This window comes from Mytilus trossulus, chromosome 1 (assembly GCF_036588685.1).
Source record: "Mytilus trossulus isolate FHL-02 chromosome 1, PNRI_Mtr1.1.1.hap1, whole genome shotgun sequence".
Lineage (NCBI taxonomy): Eukaryota > Metazoa > Mollusca > Bivalvia > Mytilida > Mytilidae > Mytilus > Mytilus trossulus.
Genome location: NC_086373.1, coordinates 16,701,948 through 16,727,167, shown reverse-complemented (window position 1 = coordinate 16,727,167; position 25,220 = coordinate 16,701,948). Strand labels below are relative to the sequence as shown.

At 31.9% G+C, this 25,220-nt stretch overlaps 1 protein-coding gene across 2 annotated transcripts; it reads left to right on the top strand.

Annotated features, from left to right (window-relative positions):
- Positions 1-121: 121 nt before the first annotated feature.
- On the top strand, positions 122-17,362 carry LOC134716818 (transmembrane protein 209-like). 2 transcript variants are annotated; one of them, XM_063579831.1, is made up of 16 exons: positions 122-175; positions 3,632-3,771; positions 4,494-4,552; positions 5,127-5,258; positions 6,102-6,310; positions 6,540-6,735; positions 7,068-7,157; positions 7,410-7,582; positions 10,262-10,324; positions 10,589-10,685; positions 11,086-11,211; positions 11,825-11,919; positions 15,266-15,380; positions 16,056-16,153; positions 16,494-16,567; positions 17,107-17,362. In XM_063579831.1, the coding sequence occupies exons 1-16, from the start codon at positions 137-139 to the stop codon at positions 17,159-17,161; spliced, it is 1,761 nt and encodes a 586-aa protein (XP_063435901.1). In that variant the 5' UTR covers positions 122-136; the 3' UTR covers positions 17,162-17,362. The 2 variants fall into 2 exon arrangements, with proteins under 2 accessions (XP_063435901.1, XP_063435909.1); XM_063579839.1 differs by lacking the exon at positions 122-175 and adding an exon at positions 644-663.
- The last annotated feature ends 7,858 nt before the right edge of the window (positions 17,363-25,220 follow it).

Genomic DNA, 25,220 nt, shown 5'->3' with positions numbered 1-25,220 from the left:
ATTTCATTGATTGCATAAAATTATTTAAACTTTCGTGTAATCGAGACTAAACTGTAGGGACGAGATAACCCTGTTTTTAACCGGAAGTTTACTTTGAAGAAGCAGAGGCGGCATGTTTTGATTAACATCGTTTGACATGTATATCTCCTGGTACAGATCGTTTATAGCGGAGAACGTATTTTTAAAACCCATTGAAAAACAATAATGTCTTTTGTTGTTTAAAATCTGATCCAAAAGCTAAAAAGTAAAAACACAAAAATACCGAACTCCGAGGAAAATTCAAAAAGGAAAATCAAAAATCAAAAGGCAAAATCAAAAGTCCAAACACATCAAACGAATGGGTAACAACTGTCATATTCCTGACTTGGTACAGGCATTTTCTAATGTAGAAAATGGTGGATTGAACCTGGTTTTATAGCTAGCTAAACCTCTCACTTATATGACAGTCGCATCGAATTCCATTAAATTGTCAACGATGCATGAACAAAACAAACATACTCAAAGAGTAAAAATGTCAAAAATAGGGGTACAACAGTCAATATTGTGTTATCATCTTAATATCTCTACATAAACAACAAATGTAACAAAGAAGCACAAAAAGGCATACATTAATTTAACATTCTCATTTTGCTTTTCTTAAATGACATACAGATACAGAACACTGTGACTAAATCTCTTTATAGAAATCATTATCCTAACTTACATATCCTGATAAGGAGGTTTAGGTCTGACCTAAGACAAAACAAGATTAACTCAACCTTCTTATTATGTTTGACAGAGGGCGGTAGGAGGGGTTCTGATCCCGAAACCCCGGGCTATTCGTGTGATTTCGTGGTTTAGTGGTTAAGACCGATGGCTACAGTGCTGAAAGTCGAGTTCGATTCTCACTCGGGGCGCTAAAAATATCAGTACATCAGAATGGTAATTTTCCCCCTCTCACACACATTTCTGGTATCCAGACCGGAGTTTAAACTGGAATGGGTACTTTTGGGGCCTCGGTTGGTCAAAGTTGTCCCCTTACTTTGACCTGGAGATCAATCTTCTGATATCTGTCTGGTTTGTCTGTTTCCACCATAATAAAAGACTTCCCGGGGTCTTACACACTCCCTTGGGCGGTGTTGGTTGGGGATTGTTCTGTTGCTGGGATACTATTGTAAAGGACACATCTCCATTAATCCTTAGGGAGTGTACATGGATCCGTTTTACCCTTGCAGTCAGTCAAGGGGTGCGTCTAAATTGGCGGAATCTCAAGTACATACATACATACAGACTCCCATGAAGTTTACACAATAGCATTATTTCATGTTTCACAACACAGATAATGAGATATTTGCTCTTGGTTCTAACTAAGTTCTATCAATGTGAAGATCCACTATCAGGTGTCAAGGGGAATAGGAGGGGTTTTGATCCCGAAACCCCGGGCTTAAATGCCTAAATCCCAAAATTTGAAGAAAAAAAATATATACATGTATATTCCCGGATCCTGAAAGGGTCAATCCCAAAATCCCGACCTAAAAAAACAGCCGATTTTGGAATCCTGATTAGGTCCTATCCCACCTCACTATCAATTCCTATATATATACAATGTACACTATTAGTGGATCTAATTGTGGATCTTCTTCCTCTTCAAATTCCAATTTATAAGTGGACGTAATCAACTAACTGATTATTCTTCCACTGTGTGTTGCGCATGAAGAAAATTGAATTATGTTTACATTTTGTGAAGGTTAAAATTATATATAAGGCTATAATAAATAATAGGTTTGTTTGCCCAAACGCTACCTACCCAGAAAAAAGCTGCCTACTCAAATTCTTTTATTGTCCTGATTTGAAGAGGTTTTTTTCTAATCAAATAGGCATGAAGACTAATAAACATCTAATACTTCAATTTCTTTTTTTGAAAAAGAAAAAGAAAATGCCTACCTACCTACCTACCCACTGTCTCAACCTTTGGGTAGGGTTTGGGCAAATCAAAATATTTTTAAGTGTGGTCTAAAGTCTTTAAAAACAGCGTTTTTGTTTATTTTGTTAGCTTAGCCTTGAAGCATTCAAGACTGGCTGGTGGTAGTGGAAAGTGCATGGATTTGGGATAGAATGACAATTCCTTATATCGGTTCTACAAAGGGGAACTATGTAACATCCAGAACAAGTTGTTCATGATGCTTGGCTTATTGGAAGAAGCCTTGATGTTGCATCTATATTAACTAGGCAATTAGTAATTTTGTACATTCTTGTTGTTGATTTCCTCTCTTCTAATTGTTGCCACTCCATTTGTTTTATCATGGCGTCTATTGATGATGTGTTACAGTACACATATTTTTTAACATACCTACATGTAGCCCCTCTGCTTTGTACCATCTCAATTTTTTTCTTGTTGATTTGTTGATAGGTGTCCTAAACTGCGCTTGAATATATATTCTAGTGTTGGTCTTACTTATAATTTTTTGCTAATGGCTTGTATGCATTTCCTTTTAGTTGGTTGCTGTTGATGTTTAGATCTCTTTTAAACATGTTTAAGAACTATAGGCCCTGTAGGATGTAATCTTTTGTGATTGGATTTCTTTTCTTGCTGATGGTCATGACATTGCATTTGTCTGCAAAACAAGTGCCTGTGACCACAGACATTAGATGTTCTATCAATTCACCTATATAAATCACTGTTTGTCCACCTGCATTTTTGATTGACATCACACATGTCTCAAAGGTTATTGTAAAATTTTGACGTAAAAATACTGAAGCAAATGTATGACGTCACAATTTGCAAAGCCTCAAAGGAAAAATGGGTGTTGTATGATGTCAATAGTTCAAGTGCTGCAGATTCCCAAATAGTGATGAGTGTAAAAACAAGGTGGTGTGGTATGATTGCCATTTGCCAATGAGACAACTATCCACAAAGTTCAAATGAAGTGGATGTAAGCAATACAATGCTAATATCATATAATATGGGCATTGGAGAGAAAAAAATGTCAATGTCTTGTGTCTGAACATGTGCAATCAGATGTATAAATGTAGGCAGATGCCTTATTAAAAAATAGTTTTCACTTTGGGAATTATCTGGTTATCTAAATGGTGAATTAGGCATGGTGGTCAAGCAGGTGGTTCCCAGCACTTTCTGTGATATAACTTATTAGCCGTTTAACTGATATAATTCAAATATTAATACTGTTATACTGATGACCAAGAACAATCATGATAATAGAGCAAACAAAACAATAAAAAAAACTACATTGATTGGACTTTAGTAGGTTTTTCTATATGATTAAAATACATACAATGTAGCATATTCACCTGTTGAAAAAAGTATATTCACTGTTCAAAAGGTTGCATGCTTTTACTTGTATAATTATGTTAAACATCATTTGATGTACATTTGTATACATGTACATTTGGTTTTGATTAATGATTGTTTTTACATACATTTTTACTCCCTAAGAACATGAAGAATATGGAATAAAACCATTGCTGCCTTGAGTTTCGGTAGATAATTAGTTTGTGGTTTACTTGACATTTGAAAAACTGATATTGGCCTCAGTGTATATATTTTTTTATCAATTCTCAAAAGTCAATAAAACAACATATTTACCTCAACATTGCTCAAGACAGAAATTGTATAACATTATTTCAATTTTAGAGGATGACAAAGATTGGTACAGTTACAGATCCAGTGGTCAATGAGACTTGGAATAAAAGGCAATCATGGAAACAAGCAAGAAAGAGTTCCTTCTGGTGCTGTATAAATATCATCCTAGCTATTGTGATGTACATGGAAATGTAAGAACCAATTATAAATTAAATGTTTGAATCTCTCAAATTAGGAGATAACTGTATTGTATTTTAAGCTCCGACGGCATCAATTGGGGATTTGATGGTCGAAAAATAAGTTTACAGGCGACGCATTAGCGGAGACAGTAAACGGGTATTTGCGACCATCAAATCCCAAATTGATGCCGTCGGAGCTTAAAATACAATATTGTTATCTCCATTCTAATGAAACTGACAGAAAACAACGTTAAAACATGTATTTAAAATCTGTCAAATGTCGTCTGCGCTTGCGCGTACGTCCCATAACATCAATTGTAAATTGATGCCATGTAAGAAAGTGACGTTATCCAATCAAAATGAACGTTACAATCGTTGTTGCATTAGAATAAGACTTATTTGATATCAGTTTTACATTTGATGCAGTGATGTATTTTATGTCCAGTCAATTGCAGTGTCTTAATTAGCAACATTATAGAGAAATTAACTTGTAATATGAGAAAGGTCATAAACCAATAATCATGATATTAATGTACAATAATATGTAAGCTTTGTGATATTTACTAGAAATGACAATAAGACTTTTACGGATATGTAAGAACTTAATGTTAAAAAAAAAGTAAAATTTTGTATTGTCAAAGGGAAATTAAGATTGGCCAGTGGAAGTTAAAAAAAAATCACATTATAAACGCAGTTGGGATTTCATTATTTATTTTCTGAATTCTTTTTTTCAGGCAGCTGAACAGTATAGGATCCAGTTTAAACATCACACATCCTGTACTATGGTACTTTGGTAAGTTGTACTAGGGAATGAATTTACAGGTCTACACTTATTCATGTTTTTTGAAAATGAACAAAAATATCATTTTAAATGCGGAAAATACCATTCTTGAGAAGAAATGCATAAAAAACATACAAAAAGTTATCACACAAAACATAGTTTGATAGAATTATGGACAACAAAGCACATTTAGTGATTGAGAAATCACACTAAATATTAAAAAAATACATGTTTATTGAAGGCATTGCTCACAGATACATGTGCTAACATGTGTAGTTCAGATTGATGGATATAAGATAAATAAATTAAGATGTAGATTCCCAATATAGTATTGACTATTGCTTATTTAAGAACCTGAGAAAAAGACCTTGAAGGCAGTACAGTGACCTATAGTTGTTAATTTCTGTGTAATTTTGGTATCTTCTGTGGAGAGTTTTCTCATTGGCAATCATACCACATCTTTTTTTTTATACTTACAATGCAAATTTGACATTGACCATTTAACCATGAAGATGACATTAAGGATACTTAAAAATAACATAACAAATAAAATCATACTTTATGTTGTATTTTTCTTTTTTTTCAGAATGCATTCTGGCTGTGATATTTTTATTAAACAGTGTGACAAACTTTTTTGTGTACCTTAAACCATACATATCTACCAAATCAGTAATGATGACTCCAGGGCAGAAAAAACTCCTGGCTGTCAGAGATATAGGTAAATGAATGATTAAGTTGTTTGATATTGATGTGAAATAGCAGTTGAAATTGACTTTGAAAAAAAAAATGAAAAGTATAATGTATTACTGAGGAATTAAACAAACCTTGGTCTGTATGGAATAGTACTGAATTTCTTCTAAAAATTTGAAATAAAGAATGACTATCATAATCTCTTCAGAGTTCTGGGTTATTGTTTGAAATGGTAGTTTCTTGACTCACCTTTTTCAAATTTCTAACATTAGTTAGGATGAAATTGGTTGTGCTGCATAAATGAAAGTTGAACTTTGGAGATGATTATCATGACTTTGTCACACAAACCAAAATTTCAACCAACCAAATTCAGATTTAAAAAATAAGTAAAGGAGAACATTTACTTGGTTTGGTTGCCATCATCAATATGTTGGCTCTTGCTACATTGTATTTACAAATGTTTGATACAATAATGAGGGACATTTTGGCACTATGCTACAGATATAATTTTATATATCAATTTTATGTTGATTGTACAAAACATTCATGGTTGACTGAGGTACCAATCTGTGTGTGTAAGTGTCAGACTGCTTTATTGATAAAGACCACTTATCCGACAAGAGTCAATTAAGATCCAAGCACCATGACCAATTCAACATCAATCAATAAACTGTGTTTCAATAACTTATATATTTGAGATAAATTTATGCATCCAGGGAAACATAATAGAAAAAAAATATTGTTGAAGATTGTGTGTCAGCAATGCATCTAAATGTGTATGTTAGAACTCTGCTTTGTATGTTTACAGTGGACTTACACTTTTCCTTATGTTTTGTATGATTAAATAACAGCTTGAAATCCTATTTTTCAGATGCTGGATTCAGCGTTTCACCAAGGAAATTGAATTTATCATCAGAAGAAAGTTTAATGCTGTCCAGTACACCTTCAGCTCATTCTAGTTTCTCTAGTACAGCAAGTCAGCGGCAGACGACACCTACAAATATGTCTGGCCCCATTAGTTTTAGTAATCACTCCATTGTATATTCAACATACAGTTCACCAGCAGCAAATATTAGTGGGGTATGTTTCACCTCTCGATGTAGATGAACTATTTTCTTGTTAAATTATTTATTATAGATATCTGTTAATTACAAACTTAGTTTAAATATAAAATTGAAAGAAAACCACTGAAAATGAAAGATTTTTAACAAAACTACCATGTTAATTAAATACTTCAGCTCTTTTATTGAATTATAAAAGTTATTCCTTACATTAAAGGCTAATTATTCTCCAAATCTGTTAATTTCAGGTTCAGAATCTCAGCAGTATTAGTCCTGGTACATCATTTGCTCACAATTCCTCCATGTCTCCTAATGTATCAGGATTTACCCATCATCCCTCATTCTCACCAGGAAGTTCTTTCTCTCCTGGAATGCACAACAGTTTTGATTCTAGTGGACTGAGAGGCAGGAGGTCCATGTCTAATTCATTCAAGGCTTCTCCAGGTAAAGTATGGACGTATAGGACTCAATATTTATATAACCAAAAATTTATTTTATTCAATAAACCAAACATATACATTTATAAAATAAAAAAAAGACAAATAATATAATGTCTAAAGCAAGAAAAAGAGAATACATGAGATGGTATGAACTAATATGTTATTGGAAGATGTCTTTAAATTAGTTTTTTAAAAGCAATGTTGAAAATGACTTGATTATTTTACAAGTAGATAGTCAAGTGAATTGAAAAACAGGGATATTAAAACATCAATGACATATCATTTTTTTCAAAAATAACACTTCAATCCAACACTTATCTACTGTTCTATTTTCAGCATCAACATCTTTTGATAGAATCACAGACCTTCATTCTCTAAGCCAGTATTTGAAAGAACAAGATGAAAGAGAATATAAATCAGCTCTGAGTAAGAGATTTTGTTTACTTTTACAATAGTAGTATTCCAAGTTTTAGTTTAAACATGTTTATTTATAGTGGATTTGGAAACAAGTTATTACATATATTAATCTCTTTCCATTTTACTGGTGTGAGTGCTGCCTTGGAGCAGCATTATCTGCTCTTTAGAATAATGCATCTGTTGTGTACATGAATTTGTGTATAGGGAATGTTTTTATATGATGATATATGAACTACAGGTTTGCTATTTTATATCTTTAAGGTTCACCTGACAATACATCAGCTGGAGCCTCATTCTGGAGTTACGGAAGATCAGCAATGGATTGTACACACCTATTGAAGAAGTATATGTACCAGCTTGCTAGCAGGTCACCACAATCACCCATGTCTAGACACTACGATAGTGACCAATCATCATTGTACAATGGAGAAGATGTAAGCAACATGAATGATAGGGTGCTGAAATACAAAGAACAGAGAAAAATCCTCTAAAAAGAATAAATAATCTTGTGATGCCTTTATATGAAGAATAGAGAACAAAAGTATAAAAAAAATGGCTAAAAAAGCCTATAGAAAATCCATAAATCAATAGTTCATGGAAGATTAAAATTGGTAGATTACCTGTACCAACTAATATTTACGAAAACTATTATGCAAAGAGTAATAATTATACCACATTAGTATTACTGTTAATTCAATATAATAGTGGGCACCAGTTTTTGTGGATTGGGGAAAAAACTTTAATGAAATTAACAAAAACTGGTATCCAAAGAATAGTGATTTAATCCATAGAAGTTAAATCAAGTGTTGAATTTCTAAAACATCAAACTAGGGTGAAAGATGCAAAATTTAACCAAGCTACAAAAAAATAATTTCATAGAAAAATTCAAATTACAAAAATGTTCAATCAATCATTCTGCAACTTGAAGCACTTTTCATCATGAAATAGTATTTGGAGCCAAATATGACCCTTATCTCACCAAGTCTAATTACATGTATATACACAGTTTATCTGCTGTCTGTTTTCACATTGTTTGATATATGTATTTACTATCACTCAAAAGCAAGTGCAAGGCAATAGCTCACACTTCATCTTTTTTTTCAACCATCATAAAAAAATATATATATTTGTAGAATTTGTGTGCAAGACTTGTTTTTTATATTGCTATCACGTTGGCGTCGTCGTCGTCGTCGTCGTCCGAATACTTTTAGTTTTCGCACTCTAACTTTAGTAAAAGTGAATAGAAATCTATGAAATTTTAACACAAGGTTTATGACCATAAAAGGAAGGCTGGTATTGATTTTGGGAGTTTTGGTCCCAACATTTTAGGAATTAGGGGCCAAAAAGGGCCCAAATAAGCAATTTCTTGGTTTTCGCACTATAACTTTAGTTTAAGTTAATAGAAATCTATGAAATTTTGACACAAGGTTTCTGACCACAAAAGAAAGGTTGGGATTGATTTTGGGAGTTTTGGTTTCAACAGTTTAGGAATTAGGGGCCAAAAAAGGGCCAAAATAAGCATTATTCTTGGTTTTCGCACAATAACTTTAGTTAAAGTAAAAAGAAATCAATGAAATTTAAACACAATGTTTATGGCCACAAAAGGAAGGTTGGTATTGATTTTGGGAGTTTTGGTCCCAACAGTTAAGGAAAAAGGGGCCCAAAGGGTCCAAAATTAAACTTTGTTTGATTTCATCAAAATTGAATAATTGGGGTTCTTTAATATGCCGAATCTTACTGTGTATGTAGGTTCTTAATTTTTGGTCCCGTTTTCAAATTGGTCTACATTAAGGTCCAAAGGGTCCAAAATTAAACTTAGTTTGATCTTAACAAAAATTGAAACCTTGGGGTTCTTTGATATGCTGAATCTAAAAATGTACTTAGATTTTTGATTATTGGCCCAGTTTTCAAGTTGGCCCAAATCGAGGTCCAAAATTAAACATTGTTTGATTTCATCAAAAATTGAATAATTAGGGTTCTTTGATATGCCAAATCTAACTGTGTATGTAGATTCTCAATTTTTGGTCCGGTTTTAAAATTGGTCTAAATTAAAGTGCAAAGGGTCCAAAATTAAACTAAGTTTTATTTTAACAAAAATTAAATTCTTGGGCCTCTTTGATATGCTGAATCTAAACATGTACTTATATTTTTGATTATGGGACCAGTTTTCAAGTTGGTCCAAATCAGGATCTAAAATTATTATATTAAGTATTGTGCAATAGCAAGTCTTTTCAATTGCACAGTATTGTGCAATGGCAAGAAATATCTAATTTCACAATATTGTGAAATTGCAATTTTTTTTTTAATTAAGAGTTATCTTTCTTTGTCCAGTATAGTAAGCAAGAAATATCTGCAAGATTTTTTTTTAATTGGAGTTATCTTTCTTTGTCCAGAATCAACTTAAATCTTTGTTATATACAATATACAATGTATATTCACTTTTTACTACCAACTGATAAATTTAAATAATCTTTACCATTCAGTGATAACAAGCAGTTTTTTTACATCTTAATATTTTATGATGTATTTAAATGAGTAGTAATTGTTGCAAACTCCATTAGAATATTTTAATTGAAATTAGTTTTGGAATAAGGGAAAGGGGGATGTGATTAAAAAATTGGGTTCAATTTTTCTCATTTGAAATTTCATAAATAAAAGAAAATTTCTTCAAACATTTTTTTGAGAGGATTAATATTCAACAGCATAGTGAATTGCTCTAAGAGAAAACAAAAATTTTAAGTTCATTTGAATACATTCATTCTGTGTCAGAAATCTATGCTGTGTCAACTATTTAATCACAATCCAAATTTAGAGCGGAATCCAGCTTGAATGTTGTGTCCATACTTGCCCCAACCGTTCAGGGTTCAACCTCTGCGGTCGTATAAAGCTACGCCCTGCGGAGCATCTGGTTGTATGATGATGTCAATTATTTGATGTTAAATTGTTGGGGAAACTACTTCTAGATATGATGATTAGTTAAGCTGGACATAATTTTGCTGTCTTATGGACATGAAAATTAAATGAGTCTGCCAAAAAGTCAATTGATAATGAATGGTCTTGTAATCTTTTGTATCTAATTTTTATTAGCAACTATATTTATCTTATTTATTTAGATCTGGGGAAAGAGACGTGTATCAGAAGATGAATTATATTTATGGACAGAGAGAGTAAGAAAGGTTAGTAGATAATAGTTAAACTAAATTTTGTAGGCCATTGACATTGAAGTTTAAGAGAATGTTATTGATACGTTGACCAATTTTTGAGAAAAAATAGAATCATTTGTCCAGGTTATCATTTTATTTTTAATTTGTATAAAAGAAATTTTTAGATTGAGTTAAAAAACTGTCAACAGTAATTGCAATGTTTCAGATATGAGTCTCGGTGTTACATCATTGAAATAATGCAATGATAATCTTAAATGTTTTTGTTTATTTGTACAGTGGATATGTTTGTCTGTTGTATCAAGGGTAGCAAAAGAAATAGACCAAATTAATGCAACATTGAGAAGAATAGGTTCAGAAGAAACTGAAATAGGAGGTAAACAAGAACCATACTTTCATGTAACAATTTGGAATATTTAACATGGGAGATAACTCTATAAGCCTCCCATATTTTATATGTTTATGTGGACCAATGTTATGTCAGTTAGATTACTGACTACAATACATGCCCTTATTAGACAAGTATGAGTAGTCACAATAAATGTCCATCCAAACATTGCTTATAGCTTCAAATTTTTTCAACCATATGTTGGTGTTCTCAGGATGAGGCAATGTTTTATAACAATAACTTTTCAGTTTCTCAAATTTGAAACAATTTTATAACATTGAACAGTTGTTAAAACATTAACATTAACATTTTTTTAGCTGATTTAAATATTATTACTTAAAATTGAAAATGATGTTTTATCTCTAAAAATTGAATATGCTGTTTTCAGAGGTAAGTGTGTCAACACTGAAACATTTAGCCTTCACAAAAGGAGCACTGGTACCATCACTGAATACTGTAGTTACATACCTAGATTTCTCTTCTAATCAAGAATACTTGGTCAAGAGAATCAGAGGTAAGTTATTTATCTAAAAATAGAAAAACAAATATATATTGTGTCCATACATGACACAAAATCAGTTAATGCACAACAAAAAAATGCACACACAAAAATCAAAGGAATATCACTTTTATTGCTGTTCTTCTTCTAAAAGTCACAGTTAGGCCTTCAACACAAAGCAAGCTTTATTGGGCATGACATAGGAGTAGGGAGGGAATTACTGTTAGGATAAAAAAAAATCCATGTTTGTTGCCACATCTGTTATCTTGGTGTATTGAACTATTATTTTAAAACTCATTTTTAAAAATTAATAAAAAAAAAAGGCCCTTAAATTCTTTTCTTGATTAGCATTGCATTTTAACAAAACCAATTTAATTGAATTATTAAAAAATAATGAGTCAGATGATGATCAAATGTTCTGTATAATTTTAATGTATTATGAAAAAGGGAGACAATCAAAAACCATTAGTCGAATAATATATTACACTATCAGAATGAAAGACAGTACCAAGCTTTATGGGCTACTGCATTATATACCTCAGTCTTAACAGGTACTTTCTACTTTAAAAAGAAAAAGATGTAGACAACATCAGTTAAAATAACTTATTTATTATGGAATATTTTACAGATCTAGGGAGAGATGGTTGTATGAGTGACTTTGTTTGGAATAATGGAGGAAATTATGGAAAAACTTGGGGAGAACATCTGCCAAAAGATGCTAGTGTAAGTCATAGGATAGTAATAAGATGCTCACTGATAGTTTTCTTCAGTTTTTGCTTACCTGGCCCAAAGGGCCAAGTGAGCTTATGCCATCACTTGGCGTCCGTTGTCTGTCGTCGTAAACTATTTCAAGAATCTTCTCCTCTGAAACTAATAGGCCAAATACTTCCAAACTTTAACTGAATGTTCCTTAGGGTAACTAGTTTATAAATTGTATCCGAAGTTTTGATCTATCAACAAACATGGTCGCCATTGCTAAAAATAGAACATGGGGGTCAAATGCAGTTTTTGGCTTATATCTCAAAAACGAAAGCATTTGGAGCAAATCTGACATGGATTAAAAATGTTCATTAGGTCAAAATCTATCAGCCCTGAAATTTTCAGATGAATCAAACAACCCATTGTTGGGTTGCTGCCACTTAATTGGTAATTTTAAGGAAATTTTGCAGTTTTTGGTCATTATCATGAATATTATTATAGATGAAGATAAACTGTAAACAGCAAAAATGATCAGCAAAGTAAGATCTACAAATAAGTTAATTTGACCAAAATTGTCAATTGACCCCTTAAGGGGTAATTGTCCTTCAATGACAATTTTTCACAATTTGTTCATCATATTTGCTAACTTAAAAAATCTTCTCCTCTCTAAAACTACTCAACCAAATTCAACCAAACTTCAACTAAATGATCAGTAGGGTGTATAAAATAAAGTTTGTGTTTTATTTTCTATTTCGTCAAAAAACATGGCCGTCATGGTTTAAAATAGAACACAGGGTAAAATGCAGTTTTTGGCTTTTATCTCAAAAACTCCAGCATTTAGAGCAAATAAGACAAGAAGTTCAAGTATTTATTAGGTCAAGGTCTACCTGTCCTGAAATTTTTCAGCCGAATTGGGTAACTGGTTTTTCAGGTAAAATGCCTCTGAATTGATGATTTTAAAGAAATTTTGCAGTTTTAGCTCACCTGACCTAAAAGGTCAAGTGAGCTTTTTTCATCACTTGGCGTCCGTCGTCCGTCGTCTGTAAACTTTTACAAAAATCTTCTCCTCTGAAACTATTGGGCCAAATTTAACCAAACTTAGCCACAATCATTATTAGGGTATCTAGTTTAAAAATTGTGTGGCCTGACCCGGCAAACTAACCAAGATGGCCGCCATGGCTAAAAATAGAACATAGGGTTAAAATGCAGTTTTTGGCTTATAACTCAAAAACCAAAGCATTTAGAGAAATTCTGACAAGTGTTTAAATTGTCTTTCAGGTCAAGATCTATCTACCCTGAAAGTTTCTGACAAATCAGACAACCGGTTATTGGGTTGCTGCCCCTGGGTCTATTGTTTAAGATGCACATAGACCAAAGTGAGCGACACAGGCTCTTTAGAGCCTCTAGTTGGTTATTATCTTGAATATCATTATAGATACAGATAAACTGTTAATAGCAAAAATGTTAAGCAAAGTAAGTTCTACAAATAAGTCAATTTGACCAAAATTGTAAATTGACCCCTTAAGGAGTTATTGCCCTTTAAAGACTTTTTACACAATTTGTTCATCATGTTGACTTACTTTAAAAAATCTTCTCCTTTGAAATTGCTTTATCAATTTCAGCCAAACTTAGCCTAAATGAGTTTCAGAGTATCTAGTATAAATTTTATATTTTATTTCCTTGTATGTCAAGAAACATAGCTCCTATGGCTAAAATAGAACATAGGAGAAAATGATTTTTTTTTTTGCTTTTGAAGAAAATAGGACAATTCAAAGAACATTTAAATAAATTGAAAAGCCAAAATAATCATTGATGAGAGATTTAACCACAAAAAGTAAGGTGAGCGATTCAGGCTCTTGAGAGCCTCTTGTTCTTGTATTATTTAAAGTTGAAGACAATTTTGAACCCAGTTTTATTTTCTGATGTTATTTTTGGAAGAAAAATTATGTCATTATTGCTTTTCAAAGACAAGTGATTTTATAGGATTTATGTTAAAGAATGAATGTACACCGTTAAAAAGTATATTAGAAATTCAAATGCAATTTGGATGTAACAATTTTTTTCATTGGCTAAAAGTTGCCGTCAAATCCACAGTTGACCTGGCGTAACTAAGGAGGGACCTGCCATTTTGAATTGATGAATCAACAAATGTTCGATTACTACTATAGAATCGAAAATAAAACAACACCTACCTCGAATTCGCCGTTTTAATGTTATTTTATCCCAATTTGAAGCGTACAGGTAACGTAATAACGTCTAGTTTGTAAGTTTTCATTTGTATGACGTCACGTTTAGCCATGACATCTTTGTGCCAAAATCAATCCTGAAGTTTTGCGGATTTTTTTTTATTTGACATATTTAGACATTTTTTCAAGTTTTTTTGTATTTTTTCTTTTTGTAATGCATTAGAATAGGAATAACAGTACTGTAGTTGAAGAGTTGCCACCGTCAATTTTGATTTGACAGTCGCAAATCTCCATTTTACTGTTCCGGCTACGCGTCGCCAGTAAAACTGCATTTGCGACCGTCAAATCTACAAATGACGGTGGTAACTCTTCAACTACATTACTGTTATTCCTTAATTGTAAGTCAGAAATGCATGAAATGATTTTTGTCTCGCCTTGACGGAGTCAAAAAACGAGACAAAGGTATGCTGTTTCCAGCGTCAACAATGTATTAGTTTGTGATGAGCTCAGTTTTATGGGGAACCACTCAATGATAATTGATATGCAAATGTATTACCATTGCCACATCTCATTGCCATGGAGATTATTTGGCTCCGCCCCCTCAGTCATGGTCTATTGACTTGGAATGGTTTGCTTACTTTACATGTATTAGTTTGTGACTAGGTCAGTTTATGGAGATCCACTTGTGGTACATCAATGATAATTGGTATGCAGATGTATTACCATTGCCACATCTCATTGCCATGGAGATTATTTGGCTCTGCCCCCTCAGTCATGGTCTATTGACTTGGAATGGTTTGCTTACTTTACATGTATTAGTTTGTGATTAGGTCAGTTTATGGAGATCCACTTGTGGTAGGTCAATGATAATTGGTATGCAGATGTATTACCATTGCCACATCTCATTGCCATGGAGATTTTTTGGCTCCGCCCCCTCAGTCATGGTCTATTGACTTTGAATAGTTTGCTTACTTTACATGTATTAGTTTGTGATTAAAATTACAAAAAGGCGAGACATATCTCTGTGATAACAGTTTATTAAGGGAATATTTTCAAACTTGTGATGACTAGAGATTGTACTTCTCTTTTTAAAAGTATGTATTTCGATATTCTGATTTTCATGATATTTATGACAAATAGTGCAAATATTGTTAATAATTATTTTTCTTTTGTTCTTTTTTTAGCTTATAATGCATATGTTGTGTACCTATTTTGATACAAGATTACCAGCTCAGCCAAAATATCCTGATGGAAAGACATTTACCTCACAATATTTTATCAAAACTCCAGATAAACCAAGTAAGTATGCAATGATCAGATGAAAAAAAGAATATTTAAAAATGGTATACACACATAAAAGGTCTCTTAGTAGGTAATGGTTAAAAATATGGTCTGAAATCATGGAAAACATTAGATGGTAAATCTAATGTTTTCCATGATTTCAGACCATATTATTCATTTTTTTGATTATTGCAGAAAATTTACTATAATTATACTATTTTTCATTTTTGCATCAAATTTTCTGCAATAATCACTTTTAAAAAAAAACCAGAATGACTTTATATTTGGTCAGCAGCTTAATTATTAGGGGTTTTCCTATTTTCTGATCTGTCAGTCACACGCTTACGGCTTTTACTTCAAACTATAATGTGGCAAACAAACTGTAAGCATGACAACATGTGCAACTTCTTCATTTAATATGTTGTAAACTCAGATATAAATGAAGTCCTATATGTTTCTAATCATGATATTTAGATTCTAGTATTACAGAATGATAATTGTCTGTCATCATCATATTAAATCAGATATTATTGTTCTGCTTTAAAAAAATAAAAATGATAATTGTAAGATCACATTATTCAAATATTGGTCAATGCTATGGATTTTGGAAATAGGGAAATAAACTTTTACTAAAAAAAAAGCAGAAAACTGAAAAAAAAACCAGGTTATTTATATGTACTTCATATCTTTCAGATTTAGATAAAGAGGACACATTTTGTATATATCAGTCAGCTATAAATCCACCACATTTCCAAGTAGTTATAGGAAAGACAATGCACAATTTACCTAAAGTAAGTATATCTCATTCTTCAATGAAAACATCTACCTGATTTTAATTAGAGATAGGCTTGTCTTTACACAACATACTCAATGTTCTCCCAGGCCCTTAAAACTCTATGGATGTGCGGATTGAAAACTTGGAGTAGTCCCATCAGTCTTTAAAGGGTCTTTTATTCCTGTTCCATGGTGCCATTATTTTCAGTAAAAAAGATGTTTAAAATAAAATTTTAACTGACTTGTCTAATCTTGTATAATATTCCAATTGAGATATAAGCAGCAAATTGATTATTTTCAGCCATCTATATGTACTGTCTTAGATACTTTATGCAGTATAATATCATTATATTTTAGGGAAGAAATAACATGTTCCAGGCAGTTTTGTTATTTTTACACCACATAAAAACAAAGGAACATGGAATGTTAGGGTAAGTTTATTTATAATTATTTATTGTAATGTGAACACTAATAAACAAGTGGTATTCATCCAGGTCCAGTAAAAAGTTACTGTTATTGATATCACTACCATTTAATACATCATAATAAGAAGGGAAAAAAATTGTGGTATGCTTGCCAATGAGCAAACTCTTCACCAGAAACTAAATGACAAAAGAAGTTAGCATCTGTAGGTCACAGTACAGCTTTCAATACTGAGTTAAACTCAAGATGCAGAGCAGGGTATAAAAGGCCTTAATATGACAATTGTAAAACAACTCAAATGAGAAAACTTACGGCTTGATATATATGCAAGCGCATGGGATATAATTTGAATTTAACAGCCCGGGCTATATGAAAACTACCAACAAATATATTGCTTGCAAGAATTACTTTTTAATTAGAACACACCAAACATCAAATGGATTTAGTGTACAGACTTCATTTAGTCAGAGAAAAAAAACATGATATTGTTATTCATAGGTGTTCAAAATAAAAAAATCAAAAAAAAAAATCTAATTTTTACTTACAGGAGAGTTAACCTTGGAATGTCAGGTGTAAATGTTTTATGGATTTTTGAGTCATGACAGTGTTTTGTATGACATTTGTATGAATAAATTGACATAAACACAGAGGTGTGGAAATTCCAAGTAAAGGAAGAAGATTTCTGTTGGTCACATTTCCAAGAATGTTGCATGATAACAGATAACAGAAGTGGGAGATTGATTGACATGGAAACTGTTTTTACTATTTTTAGAATGATAAATCAAATAAAGGCTGTATTTTTATTTTTTCAACTTATCTTCCCTTATTAAAGGAATCTTTTATTATCCATAGTGGCCACAACTTTATGGGTTCATATAAAAATGGAAGATGTGGTTCAAATGTCATTGTAACAGCTCTCCACAAGAGATCAAATGATGTAAACAATATTTAATGGCTTTTGTTGTATCACTAGTAACCCGAATTTAACTTGAACGGACAAAAACGTGTTAACGCTATTTAAATGAGATTGATCGTTATTTGATAAAGATTGACAAAAATTAAAAATTATATTTAATTCATTTCAATTCATATCAATTCATTTTAACGCCAGTCAAATAGATTTCTCTGCGGTGAATCAATTGAAATCAAGTTGCTGGTTAGTTGCGTTAAACTAATAGGCCACGCCCCCGTTAAACTATTTCAAACATGCATTAATTCGTTTTAAACATGGATGAGACCCGGGCTTTTTACAGGTAAATCACCCAAGCAAAACGACCTCGATGTATCTATCGTTCTTTGTTTCAAACTTTAAATGCGTCGGCACGGGACGTTTGCGCTTTTTCATAGGACATTTGCGCTTTTTTTTGTGGACACTTGCGCTATAAAACATAGGACATTTGCGCTTTTTTAAAATGGACTTTTGCGCTTTTTACATAGGACATTTGCGCTTTTTTATATCTATGACTTCCCAATCTTTTATCCGGGTTTGACCTGGCAGAGTTAAAGTCATTCTTTATGGTTAAAAATTTTAAAAATGATATATGTTTAAAAGTGTATGTACAGCCAAAAGGAAACATTCTTAAGAAATTAAATCAAGTACTGTCATCACAATTACAGGTCAGTTTTAGATTGATATTTGAAGCCCAATGAATGAACAAATTTTGCTCTTGTTATGTCCTGATTGGAACTTAGTCCACATCTAAAATAAATGATAGAGTTTCTCATTCTCAATTCTTGTTTGGGGAGCCTGTTCATCAATGTACCGAATCTTAATATAATTTACTGACTGATGTTCAATAATGCTCTTCAAAAATGTAAAAAATGGCAGGATGAATCATGTAAAACTGTGCATTGTAGTGAACATGGAAGGATTCTGGACCATTAGTTGTACGCTTACTGTATGATGGCTGTTAAGCCCATAATATTCTTCTCATTAAGATTACAGGTAGTCGACTATAGGTATATATAAAAAGCGCAAATGTCCAGTCAGTTTAATACAGGTGAATCAAAGTTAAAAGCGCAAATGTCCATAGTATTTGAAGCGCAAATGTCCTATCATTTTACAGGTAAAAAAGCGCAAATGTCCTGTGCCCAAATGCGTATAGTCTTATCAAAGTCACATGCTTCACAATTTAAAACTTTGAAACGAATGGATAATACACGTATCATGTTCATATGTAAGGAAAAAAAATAAAACATTAAAATATATATGCACACGCGGTTTAAAAATGCAAAACTTGTGAATCTGTTGAAAATAAAATAGTTAAATATATAACATGATGGTTTTCTAAATTGTACTTGTATTTAAATGTAGACACGGAAAACTTTGTACACAAAAATTATTTATTGTGTATATAATTTAAATCGATGTATTTAATATTTTCGGCATTGACTGTAAAAGTCCATTATGAGTAAAATACAGAATTAAAAATAACTCTACCTTTTTTATATTTCTTTATTTTAGAGGTAAGCTTCTGGCTAAGTGTCACTGATTCTGTCGCAAATCATTTACTTCAATAACTAATATACAATTACTGTCTTTTGGTGAGGTAAATATGTAGTTTTATTGACTTTTAAAAAACTGATATTCACTGAGGCCAACGGCCGAAGTGAATATCAGTTTTTCAAAAGTCAATTAAACCACATATTTACTGAAACAAAAGACAGTAATTGTTTTATTCCATATTTCGAGAGAAATGTATGTAATGGCAATTATTTACCAAAACCAATTGTACATCAAACGTTTTTTTTTCACCAAAATTATGCGCGTAAAAGCACGCGACGTTTTGCGCGGTGAATATCCTTTTTCCGCAGGTGAAAATGCTTATTTATTCAAAATCCCATTCATATAGAAAAACCTATTAAAATTTAACCAATATGGAATAATCAATTGTATTATGAAAGAAGTTGAATTGTTTTCTGTACGAATACATCAAATATTTCTCACTGAACGTTATGTTTTTAATCGCTGTTAAAATACAAATCTACAGTATCTACATGAAAGAGACTAATAATATATTTTTATATTATTATGCTACACATGCATATTTGAAGGATCGAAATAATCAGTTCTACAAATGGGTGTTATTTAAAACTTGAAACTTTACAATTATCAAGTGAATCCATGAAATTTTTATCGACGCACCAAACTTTTCCCTTTCATCGTGCATAGCTCATTTTCCGATTTAACGATCTTCTTACTTGTTCATTACATTCTAAAATTAAAATCCTTCACAAATTGCATAAACTTGTATTCTCCGGCTAGACTGCGTCAAACAATGTTTTGAAGGCCGATATCCAGTTTGGCTAAAAAAGAATTAATTTGCACCACAAGTTAATTACGGGAATTCTATTTTTGCATAACTTTATCATAAAAACTGCAACATTCATTAGTGCCAATAAAACAATCATTAATTTTAATTGCGCAAATATTATAGACTTGTTTTCAAATGTTTCTTCACAGTGCACTAATGAGGTCCTTTTAGGTATTTACATGTAGGTACAGAAATCGCAAACTGAAAGGGCCTCCTTAGTGCACTTAGACTGACATAAAAAAAAAAAAGTGCACTATGGGCCTGATGGAAAGATAGAATTGACACAAAAAAACATAGCATACGCAGGGAGAAGTACATAATTTTGAATTTTAGTAATTATAAAGTTATTCAACAGTTGAAGTAAGTATTCAAATGTTACATTTACGTGTAAATAGGTTAATAGTTTCGTGATAAATATGACACAATTAATAAAGTTGAGAATGGAAATGGGGAATGTGTCAAGTTTCATTTATTGGCGCAATTCATATAATAAAAAAAAAAGATGAGCGCGATTCAAACCTTTACAATATGACAAGTTACACCTAACCGTTTTGACAAATCAGTAAATTCTTCGCCCGGGGATATACACCTGCCAGTAATCTACCTTCAATACCCAGCCGTGTCATTTCCGTATGTTGTACATGTAGATAGCAAGTGTGATACATGTATATACACCAGAAATACCCATTCAAGTGATTTTTAATTTCAGAAGAACTCCATATCGGGTACATAAACATAAAATTACAATAATATGATAAAATCTATTAATAAGTTCAAATGTTGTTTTAGTAAATGCACCTAGGTATGTATTTGTAAACTTATGTTAATTCGTTATTTCATGTCTCTTTCTTTTTTTTTGCTTCAAATAATTTTTGTATCTTATAGACTTATTCGTAAATCGAAAAAAAAAACGCACAAATCTGAATAGAATCATATGGCAATGAACATGTTGAATGATTTCTCTAACTCAGAACTAGTTATAGATGTACATGTAGATGCCTCTGAAATTATATTTTTTTCGTTGGGTTGCTTGTCCATTAATTGACGTTTACGATATATTCTTATGTTCGGTATTTGTGAAAACCGCTCATCTATCAATTTTACAAGAAATATAGTACTTGTAAGTCATGAAAATTGAAGTTTAACTTTCTATCATTTTTTCGTATACGCACAAACATAAAATAAAATGAAACACTTTAAATCGGTTTAAACAGGAACGTATATAGTCCTTGGTTTAAATTATGCAATGCATTTTGAAAATATAGTTTTGAAAAACCGGATATTTTTGTTTCATACTTTTTCTATCCCTTTTCTTAAAATTTAGGACACGTGTCACTGGATAATATAGAATACAATTAACGGTACCAATTTTTCTTGTACCAGATGCGCATTTCGAAAATACATATCTCTTCAGTGATGCTCGAGGCCAAATATATGAAATCAAAAGCAAATTTAATATGAAAGACGAAGAGCTATAATCCAAAAGGTCCAAAAGTATAGCCAAATCCGTGAAAGGAATACTAGTGAACCCTGAATAATCCCAAAAAACAAATTTGTGATTCAATTTGGTTTGTCACAGTTGCTTATATGATCAATATTATGTATTGTTTTCGGCTGAGACTAGTACATGTATAAAAGTTATAGTAGCCTCAGTTTTCGGCAATATTGAAACAAATTGAATATCCTTTGAATTGCTTCTTAAGTTATTTAATATATATATACGGAAAAGCAAGGTGGATATTTAATCATCGGCTCTCGTGAAGTTTTTTTGTAGGTCATTTGTTAAATCAAAGACATGTAGTAGATGTATTCTTTTTTAGACCAAAAAACTATCATACGGTATTCCACATGTACGGTGAATTAAATTATTGACAAGCATACCACAGTTTCTTATATTCATTCGTTATTTGATGAAGATCTTCATCAAGCCTGAAAGGGATAGTTCGCGATTTTTCACTTAAATAAATAATTTAAAAAATGAACTTATTGATAACTATACACTTTTAATTCTAAATAATTATGTTTATCCAGAGACTTATAATTGTATTAATTGTCTCTGGTACAATTAAGCATGTACATACAATAATGCATGTATGTATACGCATGAGTTTCTCGCTACATTGAAGACCCATAATTTAGGCCTTCCTCTTTTGTCTGCTCTATAGTCGGGTTTTTGTCTCTTTTACACATTCCCGATTTCCATTCTCAATGTTTGTAATATACGACGGTATATTGTTCCTGTTTTAAATACCATGTACATGTACATATATGAGGCTATGAAAGTAAATAAATGTAGTTTACAGAAATAAAGATGATAATGGGATAAGCACTTTAAATTACAGAATAAAGAGATGAAAATATAAAGAATAGATTAAATGATCCATGGTTGCTTAACACCCAGTTACAAATATGACACTCTACCCCTCCATCTTTTTGTCCATCTGATGAGTTAATAGATATAGGAAGATATGGTGTGAGTGCCAATGAGACAACTCTCCATCCAAATAACAATTTAAAAAGTAAACCATTATAGGTTAAAGTACGGCCTTCAACACGGAGCCTTGGCTCACACCGGACAACAAGCTATAAAGGGCCCCAAAATTACTAGTGTAAAACCATTCAAACGGGAAAACCAACGGTCTAATCTAAGCCTATTTAAAATGATTCTTATAGGAGGGTCTGAATGGGGGGGGGGCTGTTATTCTGTAAACATTTAATTTTCACCCCTTTTTTCTCTAATCTTCAAAAAATAAGTCTATTCTTTAAAAGTAATTTTTTACGCATTATTCTCTAATTTTTTTCCCCAGTTTTCTTTAATCTTTGAAAAAAAAGTAAAAAACCATTCTTTTAAATGAATGAGAACGGTGATTTCCAAAGAAACAGCAAGGCTTTCCTTTGATTCTCAACAATGACGTGTTGTTGTGTATTGTTCTGCATGATTTAAGTGCTAGTTCCATGAAGTAACAAGTCCAAGTTCTCACCAGTTCTTTCCAGTGATTTTGACTACACATAAGAAGATGCCAATGAGACAACTCTTCGAAGAGACCAAATGACACAGAAATTAATAACTATAGGTCACTGTACGGCATGCAACAATGAGCTAAAGCCAACCGCATAGATAGATATAAACAGGGTCGGATTCAGGTTTTTTGAAAGAGGGGCTGTAGTTTTGTAACGAGGGGAGAGAGGCGAACATTTTTTTTGCCTCTTTTTAGGACTAAAAAGTAAAAACATAAAATAAGTGAAATATGCACTTTTTAAAGGGTTCCTGGCGTGGGGCATGCATATTTTGTAGTTGCTGGTACGGTGTAAGGGTTGGACATTTGAGATGCTGTATCTCCCTATTGATTCACGTAGTCTAGTCTGATTAATCATTTAAAATAAAAAAGTCCGAACAAAAGGGGAGGGGTGTACGCCCTCAACGCCCCCTTTGGATCCGCCACTGAATTTAAAGCCCGAGTAGAAGTATCGGAAACCAGTTCATTTTGACTGAATCCTATAGTCTGTTTTCACGAAACCAAAGAAGGTGTTTACCAAGATTGTTTTCACTTTTATCATATTTTTACAATGATAACTTTGATAATTTTCTTTAAATTTTAAGAAGGGAAAATTCTGTTACCAGTTAATTTTTAGCGTTTTCTTTTATTAATCATTCAATAAAATTGAGGTATCTTTTAGCGTTTTCTTTTATTAATCATTCAATGTTCATTATATTTTTAGACCACGCATTTCTCTAATCTTTATTTTTATTGCCCATTATTCTCTAATCTTCATTTTTCAAGGGCATTATTCTCTAATCATTTAACCCCATCCAAACCCTCTTTTTTTCGTTATTATGTTGTACATGGACTGTTATACCACTGATAGAGACTAGGGGGAGGGTAGGGAGCCCGCTAACAATTTTAACCCCGCCACATTATTTATGTATGCGCCTGTCCCAAGTCAGGAGCCTGCAATTCAGTAGTTGTCGTTTGTTTATGTTTTACATATTTATTTTTCATTCATTTTTTTGTTTGTTATATAAATAAGGCGGTTCGTTTTCTTGTTTGAATGTTTTACATTGTCATATCAGAGCCTTTCATAGCTGACCATCCGGTATGGGCATTACTCATTGTTGAAGGCCGTACGGTGACCTATATTTGTTAATGTCTCTGTCATTTTGGTCTCTTGTGGACTGTTGTCTAATTGGAAAGCATACCACATCTTCTTTTTTATATTCCTGTCCTTTTAAAATGCTCATTATAGACATATAATAATACATTAAGCTTAACATTTTAATTCATAAATATCAAATAGCGAAAAATTTATATATTTATTCAATAACGACAATGTTGCTGCAATAGATGCCTAAAACATCAACAATATTTTATTGAAAAGAAACGGCATTTTATTTCACTTGTTCTTAAATAAAAAGATGTTTCATTTCATTTGTTACATACGGACACTGTAAATTTTGAATGTAAATGAGTAAACATTTGTTTATATTTATATATTGTGTCTTATACGCGTCTCATATGCATCTATCTTTTTAAAGATTGATGCACACCATGCAAATGTTTAAATGGTTTGTTTAGTTCTGTGATTCTCATTTTATGTTTGTATGTGGTGAAACTTTAAAAAAATAATAATAATGATAAAATATTGAAACTTAAAATATTCAGAAACTATTAACTTTTCTTAAATTTATACTTGAGTCAGAAAATTAAAACCAGCAGTGTCAAACATGTTTAACACTCAGCGGGCATTCAATATCATTGACATACTATATAGCACTAATCGCAATATGTATACATGTACATATATTTTGGCCATCTTATCAGTAATCTCTCTATTGAAGATGTTGAAATATATGTATTATAATTATTCGCTTATTAGGCAAATTCATATTCTGCAAAGATATCTTCAATCATTTTAGTTTTGATAAATACCATTACAAATAACTTATTTTGTCTCAGTCTCCTGTGTGAGGATATTCGATGGATATCATGAAATACAATAAACAATTTAAGGTTGTCGGGTAAATGTGGATTACGGATTAAGATGTTAGATGTCAAACTTGAATTAACAAACAAAGGTGAATTTAACCCGAATATGTAATTTCTCTTCAACAGTGTTTTAATTCCAATTTCCTTATTTTCATTAACTAAATAAATTAGAATGAAAGAAAGATTCGAAACTAAAAATAGTCACAATTAAAAAATATGTATTTTGAAAAAAGACAAAAACCGCCAGATCATATTTGATTTAAATCCTGGGTCCGTATTTGCATCTTCTGACTTCAGACTCAGACTTCTCTTGAACTGAATCTACACTTTTCTACATTGGCTAGAGGTATAGGGGGAGGTTG

Bases quoted from the DNA above. Each gene is read 5' to 3' on its own strand.
- LOC134716818 (XM_063579831.1), top strand. From the start codon at position 137: ATGTATATCTCCTGGTACAGATCGTTTATAGCGGAGAAC. The intron at 176-3,631 runs GTATTTTTAAAA...TTTCAATTTTAG, and splicing joins GATCGTTTATAGCGGAGAAC to AGGATGACAAAGATTGGTAC. The intron at 7,158-7,409 runs GTAAGAGATTTT...TATATCTTTAAG, and splicing joins AGAATATAAATCAGCTCTGA to GTTCACCTGACAATACATCA.